Source organism: Phaenicophaeus curvirostris, chromosome Z (assembly GCF_032191515.1).
Source record: "Phaenicophaeus curvirostris isolate KB17595 chromosome Z, BPBGC_Pcur_1.0, whole genome shotgun sequence".
In the NCBI taxonomy this organism is placed as follows: domain Eukaryota; kingdom Metazoa; phylum Chordata; class Aves; order Cuculiformes; family Cuculidae; genus Phaenicophaeus; species Phaenicophaeus curvirostris.
In genome coordinates this window covers 65,355,953-65,383,765 of record NC_091431.1, presented here as the reverse complement: position 1 = coordinate 65,383,765, position 27,813 = coordinate 65,355,953, and the positions used below count along the sequence as shown (strand labels likewise).

At 53.5% G+C, this 27,813-nt stretch overlaps 4 protein-coding genes across 5 annotated transcripts; 3 read left to right on the top strand and 1 right to left on the bottom strand.

Moving 5' to 3' along the window:
• The first annotated feature begins 2,830 nt into the window (after positions 1 to 2,830).
• On the top strand, positions 2,831 to 4,306 carry LOC138733105 (avidin-like). Its single transcript, XM_069880022.1, has 4 exons — positions 2,831 to 2,981; positions 3,113 to 3,323; positions 3,781 to 3,901; positions 4,158 to 4,306. Exons 1-4 carry the CDS (start codon positions 2,910 to 2,912, stop codon positions 4,198 to 4,200), a joined length of 447 nt encoding a protein of 148 aa, XP_069736123.1. The 5' UTR covers positions 2,831 to 2,909; the 3' UTR covers positions 4,201 to 4,306.
• A 311-nt stretch (positions 4,307 to 4,617) lies between these two features.
• Positions 4,618 to 10,156, top strand: LOC138733343 (avidin-like). Its single transcript, XM_069880454.1, has 4 exons — positions 4,618 to 4,738; positions 5,259 to 5,469; positions 9,786 to 9,906; positions 9,976 to 10,156. The coding sequence occupies exons 1-4, from the start codon at positions 4,667 to 4,669 to the stop codon at positions 10,007 to 10,009; spliced, it is 438 nt and encodes a 145-aa protein (XP_069736555.1). The 5' UTR covers positions 4,618 to 4,666; the 3' UTR covers positions 10,010 to 10,156.
• LOC138733467 (talin-1-like) lies at positions 6,369 to 8,013 on the bottom strand. The gene is made up of 5 exons (XM_069880655.1): positions 7,858 to 8,013; positions 7,592 to 7,716; positions 7,172 to 7,297; positions 6,970 to 7,032; positions 6,369 to 6,710 (listed from the first exon to the last, which is right to left on the bottom strand). Exons 1-5 carry the CDS (start codon positions 7,988 to 7,990, stop codon positions 6,369 to 6,371), a joined length of 789 nt encoding a protein of 262 aa, XP_069736756.1. The 5' UTR covers positions 7,991 to 8,013.
• Positions 10,157 to 14,998: 4,842 nt separating the features above from the next.
• Positions 14,999 to 16,903, top strand: LOC138733256 (avidin-like). 2 transcript variants are annotated; one of them, XM_069880294.1, is made up of 5 exons: positions 14,999 to 15,080; positions 15,720 to 15,839; positions 15,946 to 16,156; positions 16,571 to 16,691; positions 16,765 to 16,903. In XM_069880294.1, the coding sequence occupies exons 1-5, from the start codon at positions 15,015 to 15,017 to the stop codon at positions 16,838 to 16,840; spliced, it is 594 nt and encodes a 197-aa protein (XP_069736395.1). In that variant the 5' UTR covers positions 14,999 to 15,014; the 3' UTR covers positions 16,841 to 16,903. The 2 variants fall into 2 exon arrangements, with proteins under 2 accessions (XP_069736395.1, XP_069736394.1); XM_069880293.1 differs by having other exon boundaries at positions 15,943 to 16,156.
• The last annotated feature ends 10,910 nt before the right edge of the window (positions 16,904 to 27,813 follow it).

Genomic DNA, 27,813 nt, shown 5'->3' with positions numbered 1-27,813 from the left:
CCTGCAAGGCAGGGAGGAAGGTAAGGAGACTAGTGTTCCTCCTGAAAATGTCTTTTTGGGGAGTAGTGGTTTCTAGGGCTGGTCTTGGACCAAACCATATGCTTCCCAACCTCGGACTGGGCACTTCACTTCCATTTCTGACTTCCTGTGGCAAAACAGCACTTGGAGGCTAAAGCTGCCTAGTTTTGAGGAACTTTTAGGTTACCTAATCCCTAGGTTTTGCTATGAGGTCTTCCTGTGCACTTCAGATTTGCTCTGATGCTGTTCCTTAATCCTTAAGTGCTGTTAGGGCCAGGTGGGAAGCAGCCTGTCCTCCCCACTGTGATTGCACCCCAGCCCTTGCCTGCCCTGGAAGCTGGAGCTGCCCAGTGCTGCCCGTGGGTGACAAATACCCTTTTTTCACTCCCCGGGAGAGCGTTCTGCATCAGCCTGGGCACAGGAATAATGCAGTCCGGGCAGCACAGGTTGTCCCTGATGCAGCCCGCTCAACCAGCCCAGGTCCGATGGAGAACCACCAAGCTGCTCTCCTTTAGGGTCACTGTGTTGAGGCTGGAGGGGAGCAGGAGTGCCAGGACAGGGGCTGGGCGCACCTGGGCTGCCTGCCTCCATTTGTCTTGTGTTGGCAGCCACCAGAGACAGTGATGTCCTGATCCAGCTAGCAAGGGACAAAAGCTGGTGCCAAAGCCAGCACAGTTGCTGACCCAGCTGGGTGTTATTGCTGTGACCCATCAGCATGGCTCCTTAACCCCAGGGCATGGGCTGCCCACAGGCTTTCTTTCAAAGGTTGGGGCATTTGGTCTGCAGGAAGGGGCAGTTCTGCTCTCTGCCACTCTCTTGCCTGTATCACATCGATAAAGCTGGTATCTGCTCGGCTTGGCTATCAGCAGCTCCCGCAGGGCCACTGCTGCGGGCTGGGAGGACGAGACTTGGTCACAGATGGTTTTCTATAACATTTTTCTATAACATTTGCATCGCTACCGTTTTTCAAGGGTGACTCAATCTCAGCTGGGGCAGCAACTTTAATTGTTCATTAACCCTTTCTTCTCATTATCCATTATCCCCTTCTTGACCCCTGGCGTACACCAGTTTAAACCGCAGCCCTGCCAGCTTTTGACTTCTTCGGCACATTCTGCCTCGGTCTTCCCTGCCTGTTCCCCCTTGCCCAGGACTCCAGCCTGGCACTGCAGGATTTACCCGTGCTAATGATTGCCAGCACCGTGCCGCTTCGCTGGCTGCCCTTTGGAGGGTGCAAACCCCGTGGAGATCTCCCAGCTCTTGCCTTGTTTTACTTTGGAGTCTGCTAAGAATGGTCAATAAATCCACATCCTTGAGAAGTGAGCTGATCCTGGTCCTTGCAAGCTAAGTTGCTTGGATATAGATTGTTCAGTACAGGAAACATTATGGGCAGGTAACACCAATATTGTTTGTGTGATGCTAAAATAAACTGACGGCTGCAAATGAGCTGCAGGGTGCCATGTGCAACAGTGCCAGCACGGAGACCTTGTGCTCCCTACACTTCTGCCCACCTGCAGCCACGGGATCCCTGTGGGAGCTCCTGGAACCAAGGTGATGGCGAGGAGGTGGTGGCAAGGGGGTGATGGCTGCCCCTTCTCCCCCCTGCAGCTTTCCCAGTCTGACCATGCTCATTACAATGGACCTCGGGCACAGACCAGGCAGTGCCTACCTGCCAACAGAACAGCCAAAGCAAACAGCAGCTGCATGGGAAAACATGACTTGCTGTGCAGTTAATTTCCCAGACTAAGAGAAGCAAATGCCAGGAATTTCCCACAGGCAGCTGCTTGCTGGCTAGGAGAGGTGCGAGAGGGCTGTGGGGCTCCTGCAGAGAGTAGCAGGAGGTGTTGAGATGTCAACAGCAGGAAATCAAAGCTCCCCAGTGCAGGCAGCAGTGAATTTTATGATCAGATTGAAACTGGCGCTCAAATTAAAGGGAACATAAAAATTGGGAAGTATTTCTGAGATGTTGCCTTATCTCAGTTTTAAGAAAAGGAGTGTTTTGTGGTGCAGGGGTCTCCATCAGCTCTTGCTGTGATGACTGGGGAATTAAAACTCACATATTTTAGGAAATTGCCTTGAAAATCATTGAGGAATGAGTGAGAAAATCTGAGAACTGATCCACTTCGGCTTCCCTGTCCAGCAACAACTATGATGTGAAAAGAATTACATAAATGCATACTGAGAGTTATCTAAGAGTTCCTGCGTAAACACAGTTTTTGACAGCATTAAAATGTGATATCCAAGATATCCAAGCAATGTTTATTTTTAATAAGCGAGATAATTTCCTTCCAACAAAAGCAATCTTGTGAAAACAGCAGCAAACCTTCATGCTAGCCTGAGGCGACAAGACCTGTGGCTGCTTCACTACTGGGTAGGGGGTGAAAGAAAGCCCCAAGAGGAGCCCCATGCTGGGTGGGTTTGCATGAGTATGCCTGGACAGGAGGATCAGGGTGAGGTGACATGTGGCAGCCAAACTTGGGGTGTGTTGGGACACCCCTATGCACCCTGGGCACAGCAACGGGGTGACGAGGGGTAGAAAGTACAGGACCTCCTGACAGACACCCCAGCTGCCAAGGTAGATGCAGGGAATTTCCCTCGCTAAGCATCCGTCTTGGCAGTCACTCGTGCAGGATCCAAGGCCTGCCCTGAGAGGTGCCAGGGAACTATGAGCAAGGAGGGACGGTTTCAGCAGGCAATTCTGGAAATATCTTTGTGCACCCACCCTCTCATACAACTGGGAACTGCAAATTTGGAAACACCCATATTGCACAATGCGCTGACCAGAGCTGCCACCCATAACCTGGCAACTATAAAAGGGCGAGGGAGCAAGCACATCGACAGAACCCTCTGACGAGCACATCCCTGCCTTCACCAGCTGTCTGCCTGCTGCAGAGATGGGGCAAGTGACTCCCTTTCTCCTGGTGCTCACCCTGGCCCTGGTGGCTCCTGGCCTCTTTGCAGGAAAGGTAATGGCAATGCTGGGATGCATGGGGCAGGGTGGGCAGGGAGGCTGCGTCTCCTGGGGCTGCCCACCCCTGCCACTCTGTCTGTGCCTGGTCTGTGCTGCGGCACTGACTCTGAGTCCCTTCTGATCCAGTGTGTGCTGACTGGGCGGTGGAGAAATGACCTGGGATCCAACATGACCATTGGAGCTTTGAACAGAAAAGGTGAATTCTCTGGTTCCTACTACACGGCCGTTACTGCCACCTCGAACAAGATCCAGTTGTCACCGCTGCACGGGTCCCAGCACCACACAAACCAGCAGAGCCAGCCCACCTTTGGCTTCACTGTCAATTGGAATTTTTCAGGTATTTATCCTTTTCCAGCCTCATTGTGATGTCCCCAGAGGTCTCTTTATATACTTGTCATGTTTTCAGAGCTTCCCTGCCCTCCCTCTGAAGTCCTTAATGCTCCTCTTCCCTCCTCTGTGGTGTCCCTGATGATTCCCTGTCTCCTGCTACCATGACCCTGGTGCTCTCCCATCTCCTGTGGTGTCCCTGGTGTTCCCCCACCCCTGATCCTGGAGTTCCTTGGCTGGTGTCACATCCCAGTCCCAGAAAGCAGAAATTGTGCTGGGGGCTGAAGCGTGCTGCTCTCTGCCCATCTCCACCCTCCTGCCTGCTCTCCCCATCACTGCTGTCACCAGAGGGCAGGGACAGCCTGGATCTGCTGTCCCCTGCTCTGAGACAGGCCGCAGAACCACTGCTGAGAACTGACCTGCCTCCTTGGCCGTGCTCAACCCCAACTCTTGCCCTGTCCCTGCAGACTCCGTCACCGTCTTCACAGGCCAGTGTTTTGTGGATGAAGATGGAAAGGAGATTTTGAAGACCATGTGGCTCCTGCGTTCACATGTGGACAGCATCAAGGACGACTGGAAAGCCACCAGGTAAGTCTCTGTCCCTGCCCTGCATGGGTGCCCTGTACATCCCTGAGGGCCTGGGGAGCCCGGCAGAGCTGCTGCCAGTGCAGGAGTGACTGAGGATAAGCCACTCGTGCACAGCGTCCTTGGGGGTCCTGCCAAGGTACAAATGCTGCTGGGGGTTGGACAGTGCAGGGTGGTCATTCTGCACCACATGGGTGCATTTGCCCTGTGCCAAGGTGAGTTTCCCACCCTTGTGATTCCTCCCTGTGCATCTCTGCAGGGTCGGCATCAACATCTTCACCCGGATGCAGTCACAGGAGTGAGGATGGCAGCACAGAGTTTCCCACGTCAGCAGCAGCACCAGGGGTGCAGACCCCCTATCATACCCTTTCTCCAGCTTCTCCCAATAAAGCTTTGCTGCAAACACCCTCTTGGCTCTTGTCGTGTTGTGGCTTAATGCCCACATTCCTCTGAGCCCCCTATGGCATCTCACGGCCTCTCTGAGGCTTGATGTGTGTCCCCTGCTGTGACCTTCAGCCCATGGCCCCAGCTCCTCCGTCACAGCCCCAACACACTCCACCACGAACCCTGCTCTGCTTGGGAGAGCAGGACCCTGCTCGGTCTGTCGGGATGGCCGGCTGCCTGTCTCCCACCAGGGTGCCCTTTGGCAGGAGGCCCAGCAGGAGCGGCCACTGCCCGGCACAGCCCCCCCTGCTATAAAAGGGGCTGGATGAGCAAGGGGCAGCAGAGCCCGGGCATCACACAGGAGCCACCACCACCACCGCTGCCATGTGGAGCCTCAGCTGCTGCCTCCTGCTCACCCTGGCCCTGCTTGGCCCCGGCACCACGGCTGCCAGGAAGGTAAGTGCAGCCTGGGGGCTGCCCAGTCCTGCTGTGCTGTGCCCTGCTGACCTGTGCCATGCCATGCCATGCTGTGCCATGCCATGTTGCACTCCTCTGAGCTGTGCCATGCGGTGCTGTGTTGCGCTGCACTGCGCTGTGCCGTACCAGGCCACGTTTGCCATCCCAGCACACAGTGTTTGTGGCTGAGGGACTGCATGGCTATTGTTGTGCCCTGCTGTGTGCCCTTATGGCTGTGCCATTCCACTCCCGGAGGCAGTGTGCGTGACAGAGGGAGCTGCCACCTCTGGCTCTGCTGTCCTCAGGGATGGTGCTGTCACCTGCCGCTGGCATGGGGCATAGCCAGCACCCCCAGCTCTGCCTTGGGAGGGAGAAGTGCTGGCCCTGGTGGTGCCCATGCCACTAGTCCCAGCAGCCGTGCACAGAAGCTGTGCCAGCCCCTGCAAAAACAGGGGACGCACTGGCTGGCAGGCTGGAGTGAGGGTCTTGGCTTGGCTTCTGCATGACCCCCGGTCTCCAGTGTGACCTGCAGGGCCTGTGGAGGAACGAGCTGGGCTCCAACATGACCCTCTTGGCCCCGGATGCATCTGGGACTTTCTCGGGATCCTACCACACCGCCGTGGCAGCCACCAATAAGAAGATCCTGGTGTCACCCCTCCAAGGCACCCAGCAGCACCCCAGTACCAAGACGCAGCCCACCTTCAGCTTCACGGTGCAGTGGCAGTTCTCAGGTATAGTGGTACCTAGCATGGTATCCCAGGGCAGCCACTGATGCCCTGCCCGTGCTGGGAGGGGGCTGCCAACGGATGGTCCCCAAACCCACCCTAGCAGCCAGAGAAACCCTGCCCATGGCCACAAGTCTGGACACATAGAACCATAGAATCACCAGGTTGGAAAAGACCCACCGGATCATCCAGTCCAACCATTCCCACCAATCACAAAACCATGTCCCTCAGCACCTCGTTCACATGTCCCTTAAACACCTTCAGGGAAGGTGACTCAAGCACCTTCCTGGGCAGCCTGTTTCAGTGCCCAATGACCCTTTCTGTGAAAAATTTTTTCCTAATGTCCAGCCTAAACCTCCCCTGGCAGAGCTTGAGGCCATTCCCTCTTGTCCTGTCCCCTGTCACTTGGGAGAAGAGGCATCGGGGAAGAGGGAAAACAGAAGCATAAGTCACAGCCTCAGGGTACGAGTGCCGCCTTTGGGGTGTGTGTGAAAGAACCCCTGTCCCAGGCCAGGCTGACGGGCAGGACAAACGGCCAGGCGTTCCAAGAGCTGCAGGCAGGGATTCCTTTACATGGCTTGCTGCCTTGCCACCCGCTCATGACCATTTCAGGCACTGTTGCTCCCAGCTGGGCTCTGTCTCCTGTCTGAGCTGCGGGGCAGGGACTGGGGGGCAGCCCTGCTGACCCCCCCGAGCGCTTGGCCCCAGGGGACCGGTGCTGGGACCCCAGGTCAACTCTCCAACGCACAAGCATTAACCTGTTGCGAGCTACGGCCTCTGAGGAGTATGGGTGCTGCAAAGCGTGCCTGCCAATTATTAACCTCTTGCATGCCAGTGCATGCATTTCAGGCACTCCGGTGTCAGTTCATCCCCAAACACCGCTGGGCTCAGCAGCCCAGCATCGCTCATGCGCCTGGCACACAGCTGGCAGTGAAGTCCAAGCGACCCGCAGCCTGCGCCCCGGCATGCAGGGACTGTGAGGTCTGTGCTCTCACTCCACTCCCACCCGTCCTTCGAGCGGCAGGAGAAGGTATCCGGGGCTGGAGAAGCAGCCTGGGACTCACCTGGAGCCGCTTCATGGCCTCCGAGTCATGGTCAGCCTTCACCTTGCAGGCCACCAGGAGCTGCGCCGTGGAGGCAGCCACCTGCTTGGCGGATGAGATGAGCTTCTCTTCGCTGGCGTGACCCTGCACTGCTGCGTTGGCCGCCTCGCACAGGTTGTTGGTGGCAGCTGCCACCATGCGTGCCTGCGGCGAGAGAGGCTGTCAGGGAGGGGTACGGACACCTCCCTCAGGGAAGGAATGACCTGACCGGCCCCAGGGAGGTTTTGGGGCATGGGATGGCAACAACCAGCTTCCACACCACGTCTCAGCTGGTGGGAGAGGGAGCAAGAAGCATGGATGCTTCTTCCACAGAGGAAAAGCACAAGGGCAGAGCAGCCTCATCTTTGCAGCACGTGCCAAGAGGAGGGTTCCCCCACCTCCTGGGCATGACCCTCATACTCACGGCTGAAATGAGTCCCTGGGACCACTGTCCATCATCCACTGCGTTGGCGGGGATGGCGCCCACCTGTGAAGAAGGAGGAGTGATGTTTGTCACCTTGAGCACAGCTGGCCACAGGGCGCAAGGGCTGTAGGCAGCCTCAGAGAGAGGGGACAACCCACCACAGCCCTAAGTTTTCTTATTTCTTTCCCTCTTCCAGCCTTACCTTTCCTTGAGCCACTAGTTCTCGCTGGGCCGCTGAGGCTGCCTTTACCAGGGCGCTGGTGGCTGCAGCAATGGATTTGGCAGTTTCCAGGATCTGCTCCTCAAAGTTCAGTCTCTCGTCTGCTTGCTGCAGGCAAAAGTAGGGTGTGAGTCCCAGGCAGGAGAGCTGGGACAGACGGGGCAGAGCTGGAGGGCCCGAGGGTGCACATACAGAGTTGGATTAAGGGCTGTGGGGCACAGGAAGCTGCCTGTGGAAGGTCCAGCTGGGGATGTGGGAGGCAGCAGGAGCATAGGATGGGAGACCGGTGGCCATATGGAGCTTCCCATGCATAACCCTTCACACCTGGCCGAAGCACAGAGAGGAGAGCCTCAGCTCATCCCAAGCAGAGCATGGAGGTCAGCCAGGGCTCAGCACTGCTACCTTAGGTTTGGCCCTCGGCTTCAGCTGCTCCAGCTTCTTGGCTGCAGCCTCAATGGCAGCTGCTGCCCCCAGCAGCTCATTCTCAGCGATGACAGTGGGGTCTTCTGGGTCAACCCACTCTGTTCCTAGAGAAAATGGGAAGCAAAGCAGGTTAAGCCTGTGTGTGGCCCCGTTTCTGAGTCACCCTACTTCCTCCATCAGCTCCTGCATCTTCCACGCTAATGCCAGCCCTTGGTCCTGCCCCTCTGAGCAAGACCTTTCCTTACCTTCCATGGCCTCAGCTGCCTGGATGAGCTCAGTGACGGAGCTGGCCACACGCTTGGAATAGCTTGCCAGCTGCTGCTTCAGCTCATGAGTTGGCTTCTGCAGGATCTGCAGGGAAGGAGCAGATGTAAACATCTGGAGTAGGGGGACCTCACAGATCTCCTTGGGGTATGCTCTCCGGGGAAGGAAGGTTGGATTCCCCACACATGTACAGATCAGGCATAGTCTGTGATGCTTTTCAAGTGACCCTGGCTGGTCTCCTCCTGCCTGAGCGTGGGATGAGCTTCCCCTTAACCTTGCTGTCTCCACAGTTTCTGGGACATGTCCTAATGTCCAGCCTAAACCTCGCCTGGCGGAGCTTGAGGCCATTCCCCCTTGTCCTGTCCCCTGTCACTTGGGAGAAGAGGCCAGCACCCTCCCCTCCACAACCTCCTTTCAGGTAGTTGTAGAGAGCAATGAGGTCTCCCCTCAGCCTCCTCTTCTCCAGGCTAAACAACCCCAGTTCCTTCAGCCACTCCTCATAAGTCCTGTTCTCCAGCCCTTTCACCAGCTTCGTTGCTCTTCTCTGGACTCTCTCCAGAGCCTCAACATCCTTCTTGTGGTGAGAGGCTGTCACAACCCGGACCCACGAGCCACATGCTCGTGTCCAGCCCTGACGGGGTTGAAAGTGGATTCGTTTGTCAGTGTGGCGATCCGGAGGCCAATAAGGTCACTCCCAGGGTGAATATCAAAACAGTATTTATTTCTGGCTCCAGCAAGCATAAACACACCAACATACTAGGGCACACAACAAAGACATGGGGGGGTGCAACCACCCAAAGTTACAGAAATGAATCCCCGAAAACAACCCGGGTCCCTCAGATCTGATCCAACACGCACACCATAAGGTAATGGGTGGGAGGCAGAGAGAAAGAGAGAGAGAGAAGGAAAGAAATCACCACATGGAAGGCAGTAGATGATCTCAGGAACACGTGGTCCAGGCCGCGTGGGCCAGGCTGGGTCCTATCAAAGCGTGTGAGTGAGAGCGAGCATCGAGGTGAGAGCCAGACTCCCTGGTTCCTTGAGAGTCCTTTATAAGGCCAGCCCGACCCCCATCAGCCTGTGTCTTTTTGGCGGCCCCAGAAGTGAGCAGGTCAGGGTTGCAGGGGCAGCAGCCATGGCTGCATCCCCTCCCTGCACCGAAGCCAGAGCTGGGGCCCAACTTCACCCCAGCGAGGGAGAGCTGTGCCTGCTCCTACGTTGCTCCCCCTGCTGAACCTCAGCACTACAGACAAACTGGTGCCACAAGTGGGTAGTCCTCAGGCAATATGTTTAAGGCAAACAGATAAACATAGTATGACCTTACATTCCACCCCGTGACTTAAACATTTGCCACAGAACTCAGATCGAAACCTCGGGTCCATGCTGTCCATAGTGGTGACACTTGAGGGTGCAATTTGCTCATTTGAACCCGCCGCTGCATCACCTCCACCCAGCCGCAGCCAGCTCTGGGTCCGGAGTCCAGCCAAGCAAGGGAGAGCGGTGCCCGCTCCTGCATCGTCCTCTTCTGTTGAACCCAACACACAAGCAGGCAGTCTTCAGGCAAAATGTTCAAGGCAAACAGAGCTGACTTTACAGGGGCCCAGAACTGAACACAGGATTCAAGGAGCGGTCTCAACAGTGAGGAGACCTGGGCAGGGCAGACTGTCTCTGTGTTTGGTTGAGATGGTGATGTTGTCTGTCTGTCTATCCAAGGGAAAGGGCAGGGCAGGTGACCATCTACCAGTTCAGGCAGTGTGGAAACAACCCACCTGGGCAGCGTGGCAGAGTCCGGAGCATGTAGTGGTGGTGAGGGTCAGTCTGTCTGCGTGCCAGGATCAGGTGGCCCAATGTCCCCTGTCTGGAGGATACAGGCTTTAAGCCCCCTCTTGCCCTGCTTGAACCCCACCAGACTCCGCCACTGCCTTTGTGGGCCAGTGCTTCGTGGACCACCGTGGGAAGGAGACGCTGGAGACCATGTGGCTTCTGCGGGAAGAGGTCCCATCCCGCAGGGATGCCTGGAAAGCCACCAGGTGAGCTCTGACACTCCCCTCCTGCCCCATAGCACTGCCTCCCCTCCTGCTGATCCCACTTCCTTGCAGGGTTGGCACCTCCACCTTCACTCGCATCAAATGATGGGGACGGTACTGGATCCGCCTGCACCCTGTGGTCCCACTGGCATGCCAAGGCTCTCTGCTGCCACACGACTGGGCTGGGATCCCACCTGCTCCCAGCATCCTGGCTGGGAGACACACTCTCACACTGCCCTGCTTCCTCCCAGTGCCTCCCAGTAGCTCCCAGTGTGCTGCTGGTGGGGTCCCCCATCTCATGTCTTGCTACCCCCGCTCACAGAGCCAAACAAACCTTTCTCTGCCTAGCAGTGAGCTGTGTCCTGTGTGTCCATGGGGTGCAAGAGGTCACTCTGGCTGCCGGCAGAGTGAGCTGGGGTGTTTCAGGGGGCCGGGGAGGTCCAGTTAGTACAGCAACTGGGTGATCCCTCTTCCTGGCCACAGCTTCAGGCCTCAGCAGGTGCCTTCTTGGCTGTGCACACACTTGGGGTACACAGAGGGGCCCAACGGCAGGTGTCCCTGGGCACCATCCCTGTCAGGGAGCAGCAGGATGCTCCGCAGATGGGCATCGGGATGAAGTCTGGGTGCAGGCAAGCCAGCATGTTTGCCTGGCCTTATCCCTCACTTCTGTCCTCCAGTCTGCCCATTGAACTCCATTTCCAGCCATTTCCCTGGATGGGGGCTCAGTCCTGGGTGTGTGAACGGAGCTCAGTGCCAGAACCTGCAGAGCACACCATTGTCACAAGCTCCTAGCCTGTACTGTTGGACGGGTCCAAAGTCCAGGCTGGATACTAGAGGGACTAAGGGAGGAACCTGCGGCTTCAAAGGCAGCTACAGGGCAACCAGCATTGGAGGAATCCCTTCTCATTATATGTTCACATGCATGTTCTTCCCTCTAACTGTCTGTCACCCCAGCAGCCTGAAAGTGGAAGAGGATCTTTTCACAGGATAACACCACCTGTGAATTAAACTTTACTTTATCGGCTCATTAGGAAAGAAATCAATGACGTTGAACAAGGGCCCAACGCCCTTTGCACACACCTATCTAACATGTGAACTCACTGATCCATCACTTCAGCAACCCAGAAACATTCTAACTCATGAGTTTGCTAATCTGCTACACCCAGTTCCTAACTTGTGAACATCCCAGGGAGAAGCCGTGAGAGCAGGGAGAGGTGCGAAGTGATTGCTTTCAGACACAGCAGATCCCAGACACACACATTCTCATTCTCACCTCTGCATCCTTACCCTCACCACTGTAAACTCATCCTCACTCTCCCATCCCCGTTGTTACCCTTGTATCCTCATCCTCACCCCTGCCTTCCACATGAGACCTCTCGGTTCATCCCTGTTGCACACAGGCATCCTCGGCACTGTGCTGACCACCCTGGGCTCATTCTCATCCCCATCCTCCCCAAACTCCCACAATCACTGTCACCAGCAGCACGAGTGGGTCCCCAGTGCTTCCCCAAATGTTGTGTGAGGGTGAAGCCCCGGGACCTGAGAGGGAAGGTGAGGCTGGGTGCTCCAGGGGAGGGAGCCCTGCCACCAGGGCACAAGGTGCCACTGAGAACACACCTGACAGCAGGAGTCCCAGGGTGTAAGACTTCATTTCTAGCCTTTCATCACTCTCTGTGTCTCCTGAGAAGGCAGCCAACGGGACAGGCAGCCAATGTAAGCACTCTGCTTGCTTAACAGAAGAACAGAAACAGCAAGAAAAACCATGGTGTTTACAGGAAGCCAGCACTGATAATGTCACCATCTCCCAAGCTGTGCCCCTCGGCTAACCCAAACATCTCTCATGCTGGCCTTGATTCCCATACATCCCTGCCCTTGATCCTTCAGGAGGCAGTTCTGCTCCTCAGCAGCAACAGCCCACCCTGGTCTGATCCTGCCCCTACACTCACTGATCTTTTGCTCTCTCCTGGTACATGACACCAGAGTTGCCAGCCTCTGACTCACAGCATGTTCCCTGGGGTTTTTCTGTTGCTGTTGAGGCAGGTTTGCTTCCTTCATCTGCCTAATGCCTGCAGTGACTGCAGACCACCAGTTGTCCCAGCACACTCAACTTCACCCTTCCCTCATGCCCCCTCATGCTTCTGTCCACCCCTGCAGTGACCCCTCCGATATCCACATCTCTGTCTCCATCTGTGCCCATGCCCATCCACATGCTTGTCACTGTCCCTACTCCTCCTCCCCTGCCCACAACCCCATCTCCATTCCCTCCCCTACCCCTATCTCTGTCCTTGTACCCGCCCATCCCATCTGCATTCCTGCTTCCACTCACATGCCTGTCCCTGCCCCCATTCCCTCCTCCTCTCCTGTCTGCCACTCCATTTCCATCCTTACTCTCCCCTCTGCCCTCATCCCCTTTCCTGTACCCATCTCTGTCTCCAGCCCTTCCTCCATCCTCTCCTCTGCCCCAATCCCTATCCCTGTCCTTGTCTTCAACATTTGGGCTCTGGAAGAAGGGACAGGCCTCTTGGGTGGACTACAAGAGGGAAGAAGATTGTGTAGGGAAAAAATCAGAAGGGCTAAGGCTCAGCTAGAAATTGGATTGGCCAAGTCAGTGAAAGATAACAAAAAATCTTTCTACAAATATATAAATAATAAAAGGCGGACTAGGGAGACCATACAGTCCCTATTGGACACAGAAGGAACAACAGTGACAGGGGATGAGGAAAAGGCTGAGGTACTTAATGCCTTCTTTGCCTCAGTCTTTAGTTGTAAGGAGGGTCGTTCCATCTGTGTACAAACCCAGGAGCTAGAAGAGCATAATGAGGCTCCCGTGATCCAAGAGGAGGTGGTCAGAGCCTTGCTAGCCCAACTAGACAGCCACAAGTCTATGGGGCCGGATGGGATTCATCCAAGGGTACTGAAGGAGCTGGCGGATGTGCTGGCCAAACCCCTTTCCATCATCTTCCAACAGTCCTGGAAGACTGGGGAAGTCCCACTGGACTGGAGGCTGGCTGATGTCATGCCCATCTACAAGAAGGGTCACATGGAGGATCCAGGGAACTACAGGCCTGTCAGTCTGACCTCAGTGCCAGGGAAAATCATGGAGCAGGTGATCTTGAGTGCTATCATGAAGCACATGCAAGAGAACCGGGTGACCAGGCCCAGTCAACATGGGTTCACAAAAGGCAGGTCTTGCCAGACTAACCTGATCGCCTTCTATGACAAAGTGACTCGGCTGCTGGATGAGGGAAAGGCTGTGGATGTATCTTCCTGGACTTCCGCAAAGCCTTTGACACAGTTTCTCACAGCATTCTGCTCAGGAAACTGTCAGCCTCTGGCCTGGACAGGCGCACACTCTCCTGGGTGGAAAACTGGTTGGCTGGCCGGGCCCAGAGAGTGGTGGTAAATGGTGTGAAATCCAGCTGGAGGCCAGTGACAAGAGGGGTTCCCCAGGGCTCAGTGCTGGGTCCAGCCCTGTTCAATGTCTTCATCAATGACCTGGATGAAGGCATCGAGTGCACCCTTAGCAAGTTTGTGGATGACACTAAGCTGGGTGGAAGTGTGGATCTGCTGGAAGGTAGAGAAGCTCTGCAAAGGGATCTGGACAGGCTGGACCGCTGGGCTGAGTCCAATGGGATGAGGTTTAACAAGGCCAAATGCTGGGTCCTGCACTTGGGGCACAACAACCCTATGCAGTGCTACAGACTAGGAGAAGTCTGTCTAGAAAGCTGCCTGGAGGAGAGGGACCTGGGGGTGTTGGTTGACAACCGACTGAACATGAGCCAGCAGTGGCCCAGGTGGCCAAGAAGGCCAATGGCATCTTGGCTTGGATCAGAAACGGCGCGACCAGCAGGTCCAGGGAGGTTATCCTGCCTCTGTACTCGGCACTGGTGAGACTGCTCCTCGAATCCTGTGTTCAGTTCTGGGCCCCTCACCACAAGAAGGATGTTGAGGCTCTGGAGTGAGTCCAGAGAAGAGCAACAAAGCTGGTGAAGGGGCTGGAGAACAGGCCTTATGAGGAGCGGCTGAGAGAGCTGGGGTTGCTTAGCCTGGAGAAGAGGAGGCTGAGGGGAGACCTCATTGCTCTCTAGAACTACCTGAAAGGAGGTTGTAGAGAGGAGGGTGCTGGCCTCTTCTCCCAAGTGTCAGGGGACAGGACAAGAGGGAATGGCCTCCAGCTCCACCAGGGGACGTTAGGAAAAAATTCTTTACAGAAAGCGTCATTGGGTACTGGAACAGGCTGCCCAGGGAGGTGGTTGAGTCACCTTCCCTGGAGGTGTTTAAGGCACGGGTGGACAAGGTGCTGAGGGGCATGGTTTAGTGTTTGATAGGAACGGTTGGACTCGATGATCCGGTGGGTCTCTTCCAACCTGGTTATCCTGTGATTCTGTGATTCTGTGAACATTCCCCCATCCCTTTTCCCATCCCATCTCCATGTCCATCCCCATCCCAAGCGACATCCTTGCCCCTGACTCTATCCCCATCTTTGTCCTAGCCAGTGCCCCCAACCCCATCCTCATTTCTGCCCTCATTCCTGATCCCACCTACCTCACCCCTAAACTCATCCCCGTCTCATTCCTTGACCCTGCCCCAATAACTGTCCCTGTCATCACCCATACCTCTGACCCCATTCCCATCCCCATCTCCGCATCCATCCCCATCTACAGAACCTTCCTCAACCCTAAACCCATCCCCATCTGCGTCCTAGCCAGTTCCTCCATCCCCATCCTCATCTCTGACCCATCCCTGTTCCCATCTTGTATTCCTTCTCTTTTTCCTCACCCTTGCCCCCATCCTCACTTGTGCCCTCATCTCCTTTCCAGTCCCGATCTCCATACCCATCTCCCTCCTTGCCTTTACTCCCATTCCTATCCTTGCCCTCACCTGTGGCCCCATCCCTTTCCTCATTGTCACCTCTGCCCTGAGCCCTATCCCCATCTCCACCCACACCCCCATCCCCATTTCTAGCCTCACCCCTGCCTTCATCCCCCTCCTCGTCTCTCCTGCCAGTGCCACCCCCTTTTCAGGAAGGCAGCGGGAGCGGGGCTTGGCCGAGGCTATAAAGACCCGTGAAATCCTGAAACGCCGGGATTCGGTTTCACAACTCAGGCTGGATGAGCCGCCTCAGCTCCATCATCGCGCTGCCGGTCGGGGTGGCTCTGGCCGCGGTGGGAAGACAGGTGGGAGTGGGGAGCGATCGTGCTGGGAGAGACGTGGGAAGCCCCCGCGGGAGGATGTACGGGGGTCCCGGCGTGCAGGGGGCTTGTGCGGGAGAGCATCACCGGGAGGACAGGGGTGGGAGATGCAGCCCTTGGGGGGGGGGGGGGGGGGCACGCGTGGGGCACCCACCCTGGGGGGTTAAAGGGGAGGGATCTACAGCCTTTGGGGGGGACACGTGTGAGAGATCCACAACGGGGGGGCGGGGGGCAGGGAGGCGCATAGGTGGGAGCTGCAGCCTTTGGGGAGGGACACACACGGGAGACCCATCTTCAGGGGGAGAATCACTGGCAGCAAGGGCATCCCCTGCTCTAGCAGGGGGTCTATGTGTCCAGGGGTCAGACAGTTCACCTGGCAGGGCTGGAGCAGGGTTCCTGCCTGTAATTCCTCCCTGGATGGGGCTCCCACCTTATCTTTTCATCTTCACCTCCTCCTGTTGCTCAGCTCCCCCCAGCTTTTGGCCCTCCTGACTCGGCAGAGATGGTGTCAACTTTATAAATCATGTCTCTTAGAAATGAGCGTCTGGGCACTTGCGGGGCTCCAGAGACACCCTGCAGTGCCGCTGCCCACACCTTGCCCCCACATTTCCTCTCTTTTCCAAGATCCTCTGCCACGCCGCAGAGATCTCCAGAGATGAAAAGGCTGAAACAAAGGAGAAAAAGGCAACCAACTCCAAGTGGTGGCTAAGCCACAAGCAGAAACACGCTACAAGCAACACCAAGGTGAGTTTGACACCCTGTGGGTACAGGCATGGGGCTCATCCTGTGGGATGGGGTAGGGGCTGTGCGCAGACAGTCCCTGGGGACACGTCTTTTTGTTCTCCAGCAGTGCAACCTGACTGGCTTGTGGGAGAATGACCTGGGCTCTAGGATGCAGGTGTCTAAGGTTGACAGCCAGGGCAACTTCTCTGGCGTGTACCACACTGCTGTGTCAAGTGCCCAGAAACCCATCGAACCGTGCCCCCTTGTTGGCTCCCAGAACCTGGATGAGGACGGGCAGTGCACCTTTGGCTTCATTGTGAACTGGAACAAGTTTTCTGGTCAGTAACTGCAGCGGTGGCTGTGCCTGGATGGGATGGTGGGATGGCAAGGGAGCTCAGACAGGTCCCAGCGCCCATGCCATTTCCTCTGTCCCCTGTCCTGTCCCCAGTCTATCCTTTCCTCATCTCTCCCTGCTCTGGACAGTGCCAGAGAATCAGAGAATCCTAAAAGGGTTTGGGTTGGAAGGAATCTTAGAGACCATCCAGATCCAACCCCCTGCCACAGGCAGGGGCACCTCCCACTAGACCAGGCTGCTCAAGAATCCATCCAACCTGTCCCTGAACACCTCCAGGGATGGAGTAACTGCTAGTTCGCTGGTAACCTGTGCCAGGGCCTCACCACCCTCATTGTGAACTGTCTGCAGGTAGCAGGACACATGAAACTCTGTCTGCTAACAGCCACTCTTCTCTCAGACTCCACAGCTGTCTTTGTGGGACAATGTTTTGCTGGGGAAGGTGGGGAGGAAATCCTGCACACCTCCTGGCTGCTGCGGGAGAAGGTTGACTCCCTGCCCGATGACTGGAAAGCTACCAGGTGAGCCAAGGGACACCCCTCTAGGCCTCCTGCCTCTTCACTGCTCGGGCATTTATATTCTGTTTCCCCACAGGACTGGCCGCAACGTCTTTGTTCGGGTTGGCCAAAAGGAGGAAGGAGAATCCTCTCCATCCAGACAGGCTTTGTAGACCCGAAGAACCCTCAGCAGCATCAATGTGTTGATCTCTAAATAGAAATAAAGGTTTTTTCCTTCAAACAACCTTTTTCAGTTTGTGGCTATGTCTGGAGAAGCTAAGCTAAAGCACTGCAGGGAGTGCGGAGTGAAGCTCTCAGCCTGTTATTCCAAGAAGAGACTGGCTGCAAGAAACCCCCTTTTCCAGCCCAAAGGGACCCTCTGACAGCAAGTACAGGACAGCACTGAGTCTTTTCTTCGTGATGCTGGGTGATCATGTTGGGAGGGCCCTTCTGCACCCCAAAAAACTGGCTGGAAGCCTCCCCTGCCTCCGAGTCTATCCTCAGACAGGCAGCTGTAGGAGACTGTCCATGCTCCTGGTGAGCGATGAGGGCTCCTCTCTGCTAGCAGCACAGTGCTGGTATCTGCAGCACATACAAGCCTCAAAACTCTTCTTAGGGAAATGTGTGTGATTTACGGGAAAGTGGACCCGCAGCCAATCCAGCCTCAAGCCCCGTCCTACCAGACCTTGTGACTCATTGTAATGGGCAGTGCTGATGCTGCCTGTCTCGCCTTCCAGTTGAAATGAATGATTTCCGGGAAACACAGCTCCAGGTCGGAATCACTTCAGATGGTGCATCCCATGCTGGCACGCTGCCTGTGATTGGAGCAGCCTAAAGGCAGCAGTGGGCTGGCAGAGCTGCCGCATCCCAGCGCTCCCCGGGTTTTCCTGCCACAAATGCAGTGGGAGAGCTTTACTGACAGCATCTGTGGCTTTAGCAAGTTTTCCTCCTGCTCTGTATTTTAGCCTATTATTGCCTCCATGTCAACATTTCCCTGGGACAGGGCTTGCTGGAGGCTGTGCAGCAGTCCTGGGGCGCTCCAGCAAGGCAGCAGTGCTGACCATAGTTGGAGCTGTCTGCAAACCCTTGCAGGTGGCCATGGTGCCAGTGAGAAACTCAGTGGGCTTGGGCTGGCAGAGCTGTTTGCAAGGCCAGTTCCTCAATGCTGGCACCCAGCAAGGCTGTGATGGATCCAGCATCTTGATTATGGGGTGGCAGTTGGTAGGACGTGGTGCGTCAGAGGTGCCTGCAGGCACCAAAGAAGGGACTGTCCTGCTCCTCAGCAGCAACAGCCCGTCCTGGCCCGGCCTGATCCTGCCCCTACACTCACTGATCTTTTGCTCTCTCCTGGTACATGACACCAGAGTTGCCAGCCTCTGACTCACAGCATGTTCCCTGGGGTTTTTCTGTTGCTGATGAGGCAGGTTTGCTTCCTTCATTTGCCTAATGCCTGCAGTGACTGCAGACCACCAGTTGTCCCAGCACACTCAACTCCACCCTTCCCTCATTGCCTCCTCATGCTTCTGTCCACCCCTGCAGTGACCAGAGTGTGGTTTGGGATGTGGGTGCTCCTGCAGGGCAGCAGTGAATCCCAGGCACAGCCCTCAGCCAGGAGACACTGAGCCAGGGACCCTCAGACTGGGCTGTGACAGTGGGCACCCCTAGTCAGCCTTCTCTGCATCCCTGTTCCTATCCCTGTGGTTGTTGGGGGAGGGCAGGAACTACGTGCTTGCAGCCCCCAGGGACATGTCTGCTCCACATCTGCCTCTTAGCCTCCTGTTGTGTTGGTCAGTAGTATTTTAGCCACAAAGTAGTATCATTATAGACAAAATAATATCACAGAATCACAGAATCACTAGGTTGGAAAACAGCCCCAGGATCATCAAGTCCAACCATTCCTATCAATCACTGAACCCAGCCCCTCAGCACCTCAACCATCCATCTGTTAAACACCTCCAGGGAAGGTGACTCAACCTCCTCCCTGGGCAGCCGGGTCCAGTGCCCAATGACCCTTTCTGTGAAACTTCTTTTCCTGATGTCAAGCCTGAACCACCCCTGGCGGAGCTTGAGGCCATTCCCTCTTGTCCTGTCCCCTGTCGCTTGAGAGAAGAGGCCAGCTCCCTCGTCTCCACAACCTCCTTTCAGGTAGTTGTAGAGAGCAATGAGGTCTCTCCTCAGCCTCCTCTTCTCCAGGCTAAACAACCCCAGCTCCCTCAGCCGCTCCTCATAAGGCCTGTTCTCCAGCTTTTTCACCAGCTTCATTGCTCTTCTCTGCACACACTCTGTTTCTGGTACAAGACAAGATGCCATTGGCCTTCTTGGCCACCTGGGCCACTGTTGCCTCATTTTCAGTCGCCGTCAACACCCCCAGGTCCTTCTCCTCCAGGCAGCTTTCTAGACAGACTTCTCCTAGTCTGTAGCTGCATAGGGTTGTTGTGCCCCAAGTGCAGGACCCGGCATTTGGCCTTGTTAAACCTCATCCCATTGGACTCAGCCCAGCGGTCCAGCCTGTCCAGATCCCTTTGGAGCCTCCCTACCCTCCAGCAGATCCACACTTCCACCCAGCTTAGTGTCATCCACAAACTTCCTAAGGGTGCACTCGATGCCTTCATCCAGGTCATTGATAAAGACATTGAACAGGGCTGGACCAACACTGAGCCCTGGGGACACCACTTGTCACTGGCCTCCAGCTGGATTTCACACCATTTCCCACCTCTCTCTGGGCCCGGCCAGCCAACCAGTTTTCCACCCAGGAGAGCGTTTCCCGGTCCAGGCCAGAGGTGACAGTTTCCTGAGCAGAATGCTGTAAGAAACTGTGTGAATGCTTTACTCATTTTATCATTGTAGACCCCAAAATGGGGATCAATGTCTACTTTGAGTACATTGTACCTAAGATTAAAATCCCATAGCTTCCCTATGGAAACTCAACACCACATTCTTTTTCAGATACCTGCTTTCCATTGTCCTACATTTTCCTCTACCTTTCCACAACTTGTAGATCATTCTGATGTCACACATTCAGATGTTACTGCAATTGTTCCTCTGTGGCCTGAAGCTCATAGTTTCAAAACAGAGGGCCTGACCTTTACAGAAATGCACGTGCTGTTATACCAGTAACCATCTCTCCACTGAGTCAGGAGGCACGAGCAGTATTCATGCCTCCTGCTGGAGGTACGTTTCTTCTGAGTAGGCACATTGGTCAGACTGGTTATAAAGAAAAGAGAAAGTGCTTTCTGTCAGCACAGTGATTGTGTATTTCCAATCCTGGTACTCGGTCTGACTTGAGTTGTATTCCAGAAAGGTAAATTGGAGCAATTATTCTAAGTATAATCCTCTGCTTCTTCCCATTCACCTGCTGTCAAAGGAATTGTGGTAAGCGTTATACCTGCTCTGGGAGTTACCGGGGTAGGGGCACGCACCTAGTAATCTGTTTGGTAAATTAGATTGGCCATGTGATGGGCCAACAACACAAAGGAACTGTGTTCCTGTGTAACCAACACATCTGCATAAGGAAGGGTTAATACCAGAAGTAGGGTAATCTACCCTTCTCCTATCTTTAGAGGTACAGAAGGGAATCATAACCCAATAATGAAATACTGAATCTCATGGCTAACTCTTTTTCACTGGTGAATTTGCACCACCTGCACACACAGCATCAATTTAGGTACTTGGGAGCACATTTTCTGGTTATATTTCCCCAGCCCAACCTTAATGATGTTTTTTCCCCATGACCCTTAAAACAGTTACCAGTATATGCGCTTGGCCAAGCAGTGGGTGATGCCCTAGTCCAGAAAGCAAACTAGAAAGACAGCAAACCCAGCATGATTCTGGGGTTCCTTCAGCCTTTATAGGCTCAAAGTGTTCTGTTTTCAGTCTCTAAGGTAGGATTGACAGAGTCCTGGGGTGCCAATAGTAGTACACCAGTTGTTCTTTGAGCAGACATTTAACATGAATGGAGAATACTTTTCTGAAACCTGTACAGCAAAGAAAGAAGTTAATAACACAGTATATAGACCCTCCCGTTTAGGTCCCAACTTCTTTTTTGCAAGAGCAGACTTTTATCATTCCTGCATCTCCAGACTCGATGTCATTGACTTGCATTCCAGCTGGTCCTGGTTGAAATCATCTGGCTTGTGCCTTGTCTTCTTGTAGATGTTTTTTGTATTACCAATTCAAATCTGGTAACTTTTTCCTCTCCATCTAGGAGACAAAGGCCCCAGTTACAGCTAGATGCCTGACAAACACTATTTCTGCTGGTGACAATCCTAGGGGTCGCCCAGTGGCATTTCTCATATTTCACAGCACTATTCCAAAAAATTCTGGCCACTGCAAACCTACTCAGCTACAAATTTGTGCTGTTTTTAAGAGTGCTATTTCTTCTCTTCACCTGTCCTGAGGGCTGCAAATGATATAGAACACAGAGTTTTTCCTGTGTTCCTAAACTTCCTTAGATATTGTTTAGTATTCCCACTGAAAAATAAGAACACCTATTAGATTCCCTAGCTTCAGATATTCCATACCTGGGAGTGATTTCCTACAGGGGTGCTCTGACCATCCATGCAGTACCTGCTTCCCTGGTGGAAAACCTACCCATCTTGAGAGTTGGTCTGTAATTACCAGCAGGTGCTTAAATACATCCATGGGAAGCATGACAGCATAATCAATTTGCAGTCTTTGGAATGGGAAATACGGCCATGGTCATCTTCCAGTCTCCTGTGTGGGTTTTTCATCAGAAAACTTCCAACATGTGGGACAAGAACTCATGATCATTTTTATTGCCATTTGTATTCTGGGAGCTGCCCACGTTTTCTCAATCCAACTGCTACCATTCCTCCACGTGTTTTATCATGAAACCACCTGGCCAGTGTCATTAATATTTTCTTGGTAAAACAGGGTTTCCTCCAATAGCCTAAACTCCAGATTCACCTTTCCCAGCCTCCCAGCTTTCATATCAAGTTCATTCTTCCTGAGAGACCCCTGCATACATTTGGGCTGGACGGTTGGTATCTGGCCAGTTATTGGGAGAGGGACTTGTTGTGATGACACACTCATTTACAGACTGGTGGGCAACAGCTTTGTCTGCCAGTTCATGACTCCTTTCAGTTTCACTGGATCCTTTGGTGTGAGCTGGACAGTGTACTACAGTGATTTCTTTTGGAAGATTAATACCTTCCAAGAGCATTCAGATTTCAGTCCCATTAGAAAGACTTTTTTCCAGCAGGTAAGGAACCTTCATTCCTCCCATAGCACAACTGCTGCATGGCGCACACCAGGGGCATATTTAGAGCCAGTATAAATAGTTACTTGCTAATTACATCCCCACAAGGCTGCTCTTGCTAAGGCAGTTAATTCAGTCACTTGGACACTCATTGAGGGTTGTAGAAGTTCTGCTTGAATTACTTTAAAAGTATTTAAGCACCTTTAATTTTTTCATCATGGCATAGCCTATGTGTCCTTTTCCATTCATGCAGAATGAAGACTGTTCTGTGAAAAGAGTTGGATCCAAGCCCTCCAGAGGTTAATCCCGTGGGTGGCTGGAGTAAAATGCTACCTTAATACCACAATGAAGTGGCCCACCATCAGAGGGAAGGGGCGTTGAAGTTGCTGGGTTCACAATATTACATCTCTCTTGAAGTAATATTAGCAACATTTAAAATCATTAATTCATGATGATATAGTCTTCACGGGGGCAATGCTTTTGCAGATGTTGTTTAAGAATCAGTTCTACTTGGTGTGGAACACACATGGCTGTTGAGTGGACCCAGCACTAATGATCTGCTCCTTTTTAGGGCAGTGGTTGTAGCTGTAATCACTAATTGCTCCCTTATGCTGCAGGATCCAGCTGAGTTCAGTAATGAGCCACAAGGAGGCGGCGCGGACCTGTCATCTGAGTAAGGACTCTGCTGCCCACTCCTTTATCCTCCTGCACAAGTCTTTCAGGGATTTTGGAGGGATCTGGGAATTCCAGCGCTGGAGCAGGAGCGAAATCTCCTTCTAGAGCTTGGAAAGCCTTTTCTGTCTCTGAATCCTTCTGCATAGGCCCCACTTCTTTTGCCTCAGTACCTTCTGCCAATGGCTTGCTTACCTCTCCCAGCCTTGATATCCAGGCTCGGCAGGATCCCACTGGCCTAGAAGTCCTTGCAGTTGTTTCTGTGTTACCAGTGAAGGTATTTCTACAATAACCTGCCTGGGCTTCTGGGTCTGCTAACTTTTGCCCTACTTTTAATAAAAATCCTAAATGTTTTACTTCCTGCTGACAGAGGTGAAGCTTAGAAAGAGATGCACAGTGACATTTTCATCTAAAACAACACAACAACCTGGATGAAGGCATCAAGTGCACCCTTAGCAAGTTTGCAGACGACACTAAGCTGGGTGGAAGTGTCGATCTGCTGGAGGGTCGGGAGGTTCCAAAGGGATCTGAACAGTCTGGGCCGCTGGGCTGAGACCAATGGGATGAGGGTTAACAAGGCCAAATGCCGGGTCCTGCACTTGGGGCACAACAACCCTGTGCAGCTACAGACTAGGAGAAGTCTGTCTAGAAAGCTGCCTGGAGGAGAGGGACCTGGGGGTGTTGGTTGACAACCGACTGAACATGAGCCAGCAGTGGCCCAGGTGGCCAAGAAGGCCAATGGCATCTTGGCTTGGATCAGAAACGGCGCGACCAGCAGGTCCAGGGAGGTTATCCTCCCTCTGTACTCAGCACTGGTGAGACTGCTCCTCAAATCCTGTGTTCAGTTCTGGGCCCCTCACCACAAGAAGGATGTTGAGGCTCTGGAGCGAGTCCAGAGAAGAGCAACGAAGCTGGTGAAGGGGCTGGAGAACAGGCCTTATGAGGAACGGCTGAGAGAGCTGGGTTTGTTTAGCCTGGAGAAGAGGAGGCTGATGGGAGACCTCATTGCTCTCTATAACTACCTGAAAGGAGCTTGTGGAGAAGAGGGTGCTGGCCTCTTCTCCCAAGTGACAGGGGACAGGACAAGAGGGAATGGCTTCAAGCTCCGCCAGGGGAGGTTTAGGCTGGACGTTAGGAAAAAATTCTTTACAGAAAGGGTCATTGGGCACTGGACCAGGCTGCCCAGGGAGGTGGTTGAGTCACCTTCCCTGGAGGTGTTTAAGGCACGGGTGGATGAGGTGCTGAGGGATATGGTTTAGTGTTTGATAGGAACGGTTGGACTCGATGATCCGGTGGGTCTCTTCCAACCTGGTTATTCTGTGATTCTGTGATTCTGTGATAGGCAAATAGTATCTTTTGAGTAGTCTTCATATGTCTTACTGGCAAGTAATAAATGGTTGGACTCGATGATCTGGTGGGTCTCTTTCTACCTGGTTATTCTATGATTCTATGATTCTACATATTGTGTAAGTATGGTACCTTCGGGTAATACAACCTCTTTCCAATTTTCTCCTTGCCACTCTGACATGTGATCCCTAGAATGGCTGCAGATATTGGAGAAGGCCTGGTCCACAAGCACACTTGCTGCCAATTTGTTACTAAAATTCCGGAAAGCCATTCCCCTTGTACATCAACAAGGCCTGTGAGAATCTCCTCCAATAGTCGCTGAGGTGTTCCTCCGGCCTCTGTCCACATTCATGTATTTAATTGAATTTACTTTTGTCTCCTTGCAAGCTCCAGTTGTATTTATCCGATTTTGGTAATTATATCTATCTATTAGATTATTATAATGGCCATTATAATAATAATATAACCCCCCCATATAATGCCTGTGGCCAGGCAGTCCAATTTGCCCCTGGCTGCAGGTTACTTCAGAGTCCTTTTAAATTGTCCTGTCTTTCTCATATGAGTGAAACAACTCCCACAGTACGCAGGTCAACATCAGCTTAGGATGGATTATATCCTGTACAAATATTAGACAATAATCACCCACATTGATGCACATCTTCCCTTAACATGGATATTTTATTTGCACATCTCTGGGGCTGCAGGGGTGATGGGTGTGTAAATGTAACCAGGGGCTCTGCTTGGGAGAGCAGGACCCCGCTCAGTCTGTCGGGGTGGCTGGCTGCCCGTCTCCCACCAGGGTGCCCTTTGGCACGAGGCCCAGCAGGAGCGGCCACTGCCCGGCGCAGCCCCCCCTGCTATAAAAGGGGCTGAGCAAGCAAGGGGCAGCAGAGCCCGGGCATCACACAGGAGCCGCCACCACCACCGCTGCCATGTGGAGCCTCAGCTGCTGCCTCCTGCTCGCCCTGGCCCTGCTTGGTGTCTCCCATTTAGAGCCCAGCTTCTTTTTAGCAAGAGCAGGCTTCGATCATTCCTGCATCTCCAGACTGGATATTCTAGCTGGTACTGGTTGAAACCCTATGGCTTGTGCCTTGTCTTCATACAGTGGTTTGGGTTGGAAGGGACCTTGAACATCACCTCATTCCAACCACCCTGCCATGGGCAGGGACACCTCCCACTAGATCAGGCTGCTCAAGCCCCCATCCATACTTGCCTCAAACTCTTCCAGGGATGGGGCATCCACCACATCCCTGGGCAACCTGTGCCAGTGCCCTCATTATGAAGGAGTTCCTCCTTATGTCTAGTCTAAATCTGCCCCTCTCCAATCTATAGCCATTTGCCCTAGTCCTATCATTATATCCCTCTAGAAAAAAGTCACTACCCAGCTTTCCTGTAGCCCCTTCAGGCACTGGAAAGTCACTATCAGGTCTCCTCAGTTCCTTCTCCTCCCCAGGCTGAATAACCCCAACTCTCTCAGCCTGTACTCGTATGGGAGGAAAATAGTGACCCACACCTTCCCTTAACCTGGGTATTTTAATTCCATATCTCTGGGACTCTAGGGGTGATAGGTGTGCAAATGTAACAGTGGAGCTGGGGAGGAACACTTCCCACATGCACATGTGCACACATGACCGACCGCGACTAGCTGTGTTGCAAGACTAGATGTAGTGTTGAAACCACAAGATGAAGCCCAGCAGAAGCAATGGGGACGGCAGAGGCAACTGGAGTCAAAAACAGTTTATACAGAAGGAGGTCTACACAGTGGTGCAGAGACGGGCTCTGCACGCACCTCGGTTAAATTATTCACAATTGCTGCTGTTACAGTTCTTCCTTGAAGTTTCCATACTCCTTTTTGACCATCCTCTTTACGGTGGTCATATGCTAAACTATCCTGTACATTTCAATTATCCATTTGCTGAGCTGCATTTTTCAAAATATCCTTGAGTCTCACTGATTTGTTTCATTTGAAGGTTCCTTGGAAGGCCATACCCTTGCTACAGTAAATGCTGGCCAGTCTTCATTACATAGCATCACCACCCAGAGAAGAGTGACGAAGCTGATGGGGGGCCGGAGAACAAGTCTTACAAGGAATGGCTGAGAGATTTGGGGTGGTTTAGCCTGGAGAAGAGGAGGCTGAGAAGAGACCTTATTGTTCTCTGCAACTACCTGAAAGGAGGTTGTAGAGAGGAAGGAGCAGGACAAGAGGAAATGGCCTCAAGCTCCACCAGAGGAGGTCCAGGCTAGACATGAGGAAAAAATATTTCATGGAACGGGTCATTGGGCACTGGAACAGTCTGCCCAGGGAGGTGGTCGAGTCTCCTTTTCCTGGAGGTGTTTAGACGGGTGGATGAGGTGCTGAGGGGCATGGTTTAGTGATTGATAGGAATGGTTGGATTCGATGATCCAGTGGGTCCTTTCCAACCTAGTGATTCTATGATTCTATGATTCTATGATCCTTCTTTTTCAATTTTACGTCAACCTCTAATACATCTGTTTTCTTCCTGTTTTCTAAAAACTTGGCTAAAGGCGTCCCCTTCTCTGTGTTGCGTTTATTTTACATTTTAAATTGATCAGACTGTGTAATTCTCCCAGTTTTCTGTCTTATGCAGACCAGGCAGCATAACCCTCTTCTATTTTACCACAATTTAACATTTTGAAGCAGGTAGGCAAGATTCACTGGGTTTGGTGCATCCAGCATCAAAGATTGAGGCAAACTCAACCATTGGCACAGACAGGATGTTGGTTTAGATAAAAGAGTTTCTGACTGTAGTCGCTTAGTCCTAAGTGAGTCACCAGTCTGTTATGAATTTACACATGACAGCCACTACAACAGACCCCACACCTAGGATCCCACTAATTTATGTGTTTTCCTGCCAAAAGTGCTTCTGTGGGGAGCAGGGGTGCCCCAGGGCTGGACCTTCACTGAATCACATCCTCGTTCTGCCCTGCCTGGGGCCAGTCATTTTTACATCCCTTTCCTCCTTCCTCTATCAGTGAAATATCTGAAGGCTGCACCTGCACGGTTTTTGGGGAGCTGTCCTTGCTCCTGGGACAGGAACCCCGCGGGCACCATCCCCCCGGGACTGGAGGGGGTTCTGCCTCCAAGTTAGAACTACAGGCACTCCTCACGACTTTAGTCGCTCCCTGCCCACAAAGGCCAACATCAGTTGCTTGCTCTGATGCTGTCCCTTAATCCTTAAGTGCTGTTAGGGCCAGGTGGGAAGCAACCTGTCCTCCCCACTGTGATTGCACCCCAGCCCTTGCCTGCCCTGGAAGCTGGAGCTGCCCAGTGCTGCCCATGGGTGACAAATACCCTTTTTTTCACTCCCCGGGAGAGCGTTCTGCATCAGCCTGGGCACAGGAATAATGCAGTCCGGGCAGCACAGGTTGTCCCTGATGCAGCCCCCTCAACCAGCCCAGGTCTGATGGAGAACCACCAAGCTGCTCTCCTTTAAGGTCACTGTGTTGAGGCTGGAGGGGAGCAGGAGTGCCAGGACAGGGGCTGGGCTCACCTGGGCTGCCTGCCTCCATTTGTCTTGTGTTGGCAGCCACCAGGGACAGTGATGTCCTGATCCAGCTAGCAAGGGACAAAAGCTGGTGCCAAAGCCAGCACAGTTGCTGACCCAGCTGGGTGTTATTGCTGTGACCCATCAGCATGGCTCCTTAACCCCAGGGCATGGGCTGCCCACAGGCTTTCTTTCAAAGGTTGGGGCATTTGGTCTGCAGGAAGGGGCAGTTCTGCTCTCTGCCGCTCTCTTGCCTGTATCACATCGATAAAGGTGGTATCTGCTCGGCTCAGCTATCAGCAGCTCCCGCAGGGCCACTGCTGCGGGCTGGGAGGACGAGACTTGGTCACAGATAGGATTTTCTATAACATTTGCATCGCTACCGTTTTTCAAGGGTGACTCA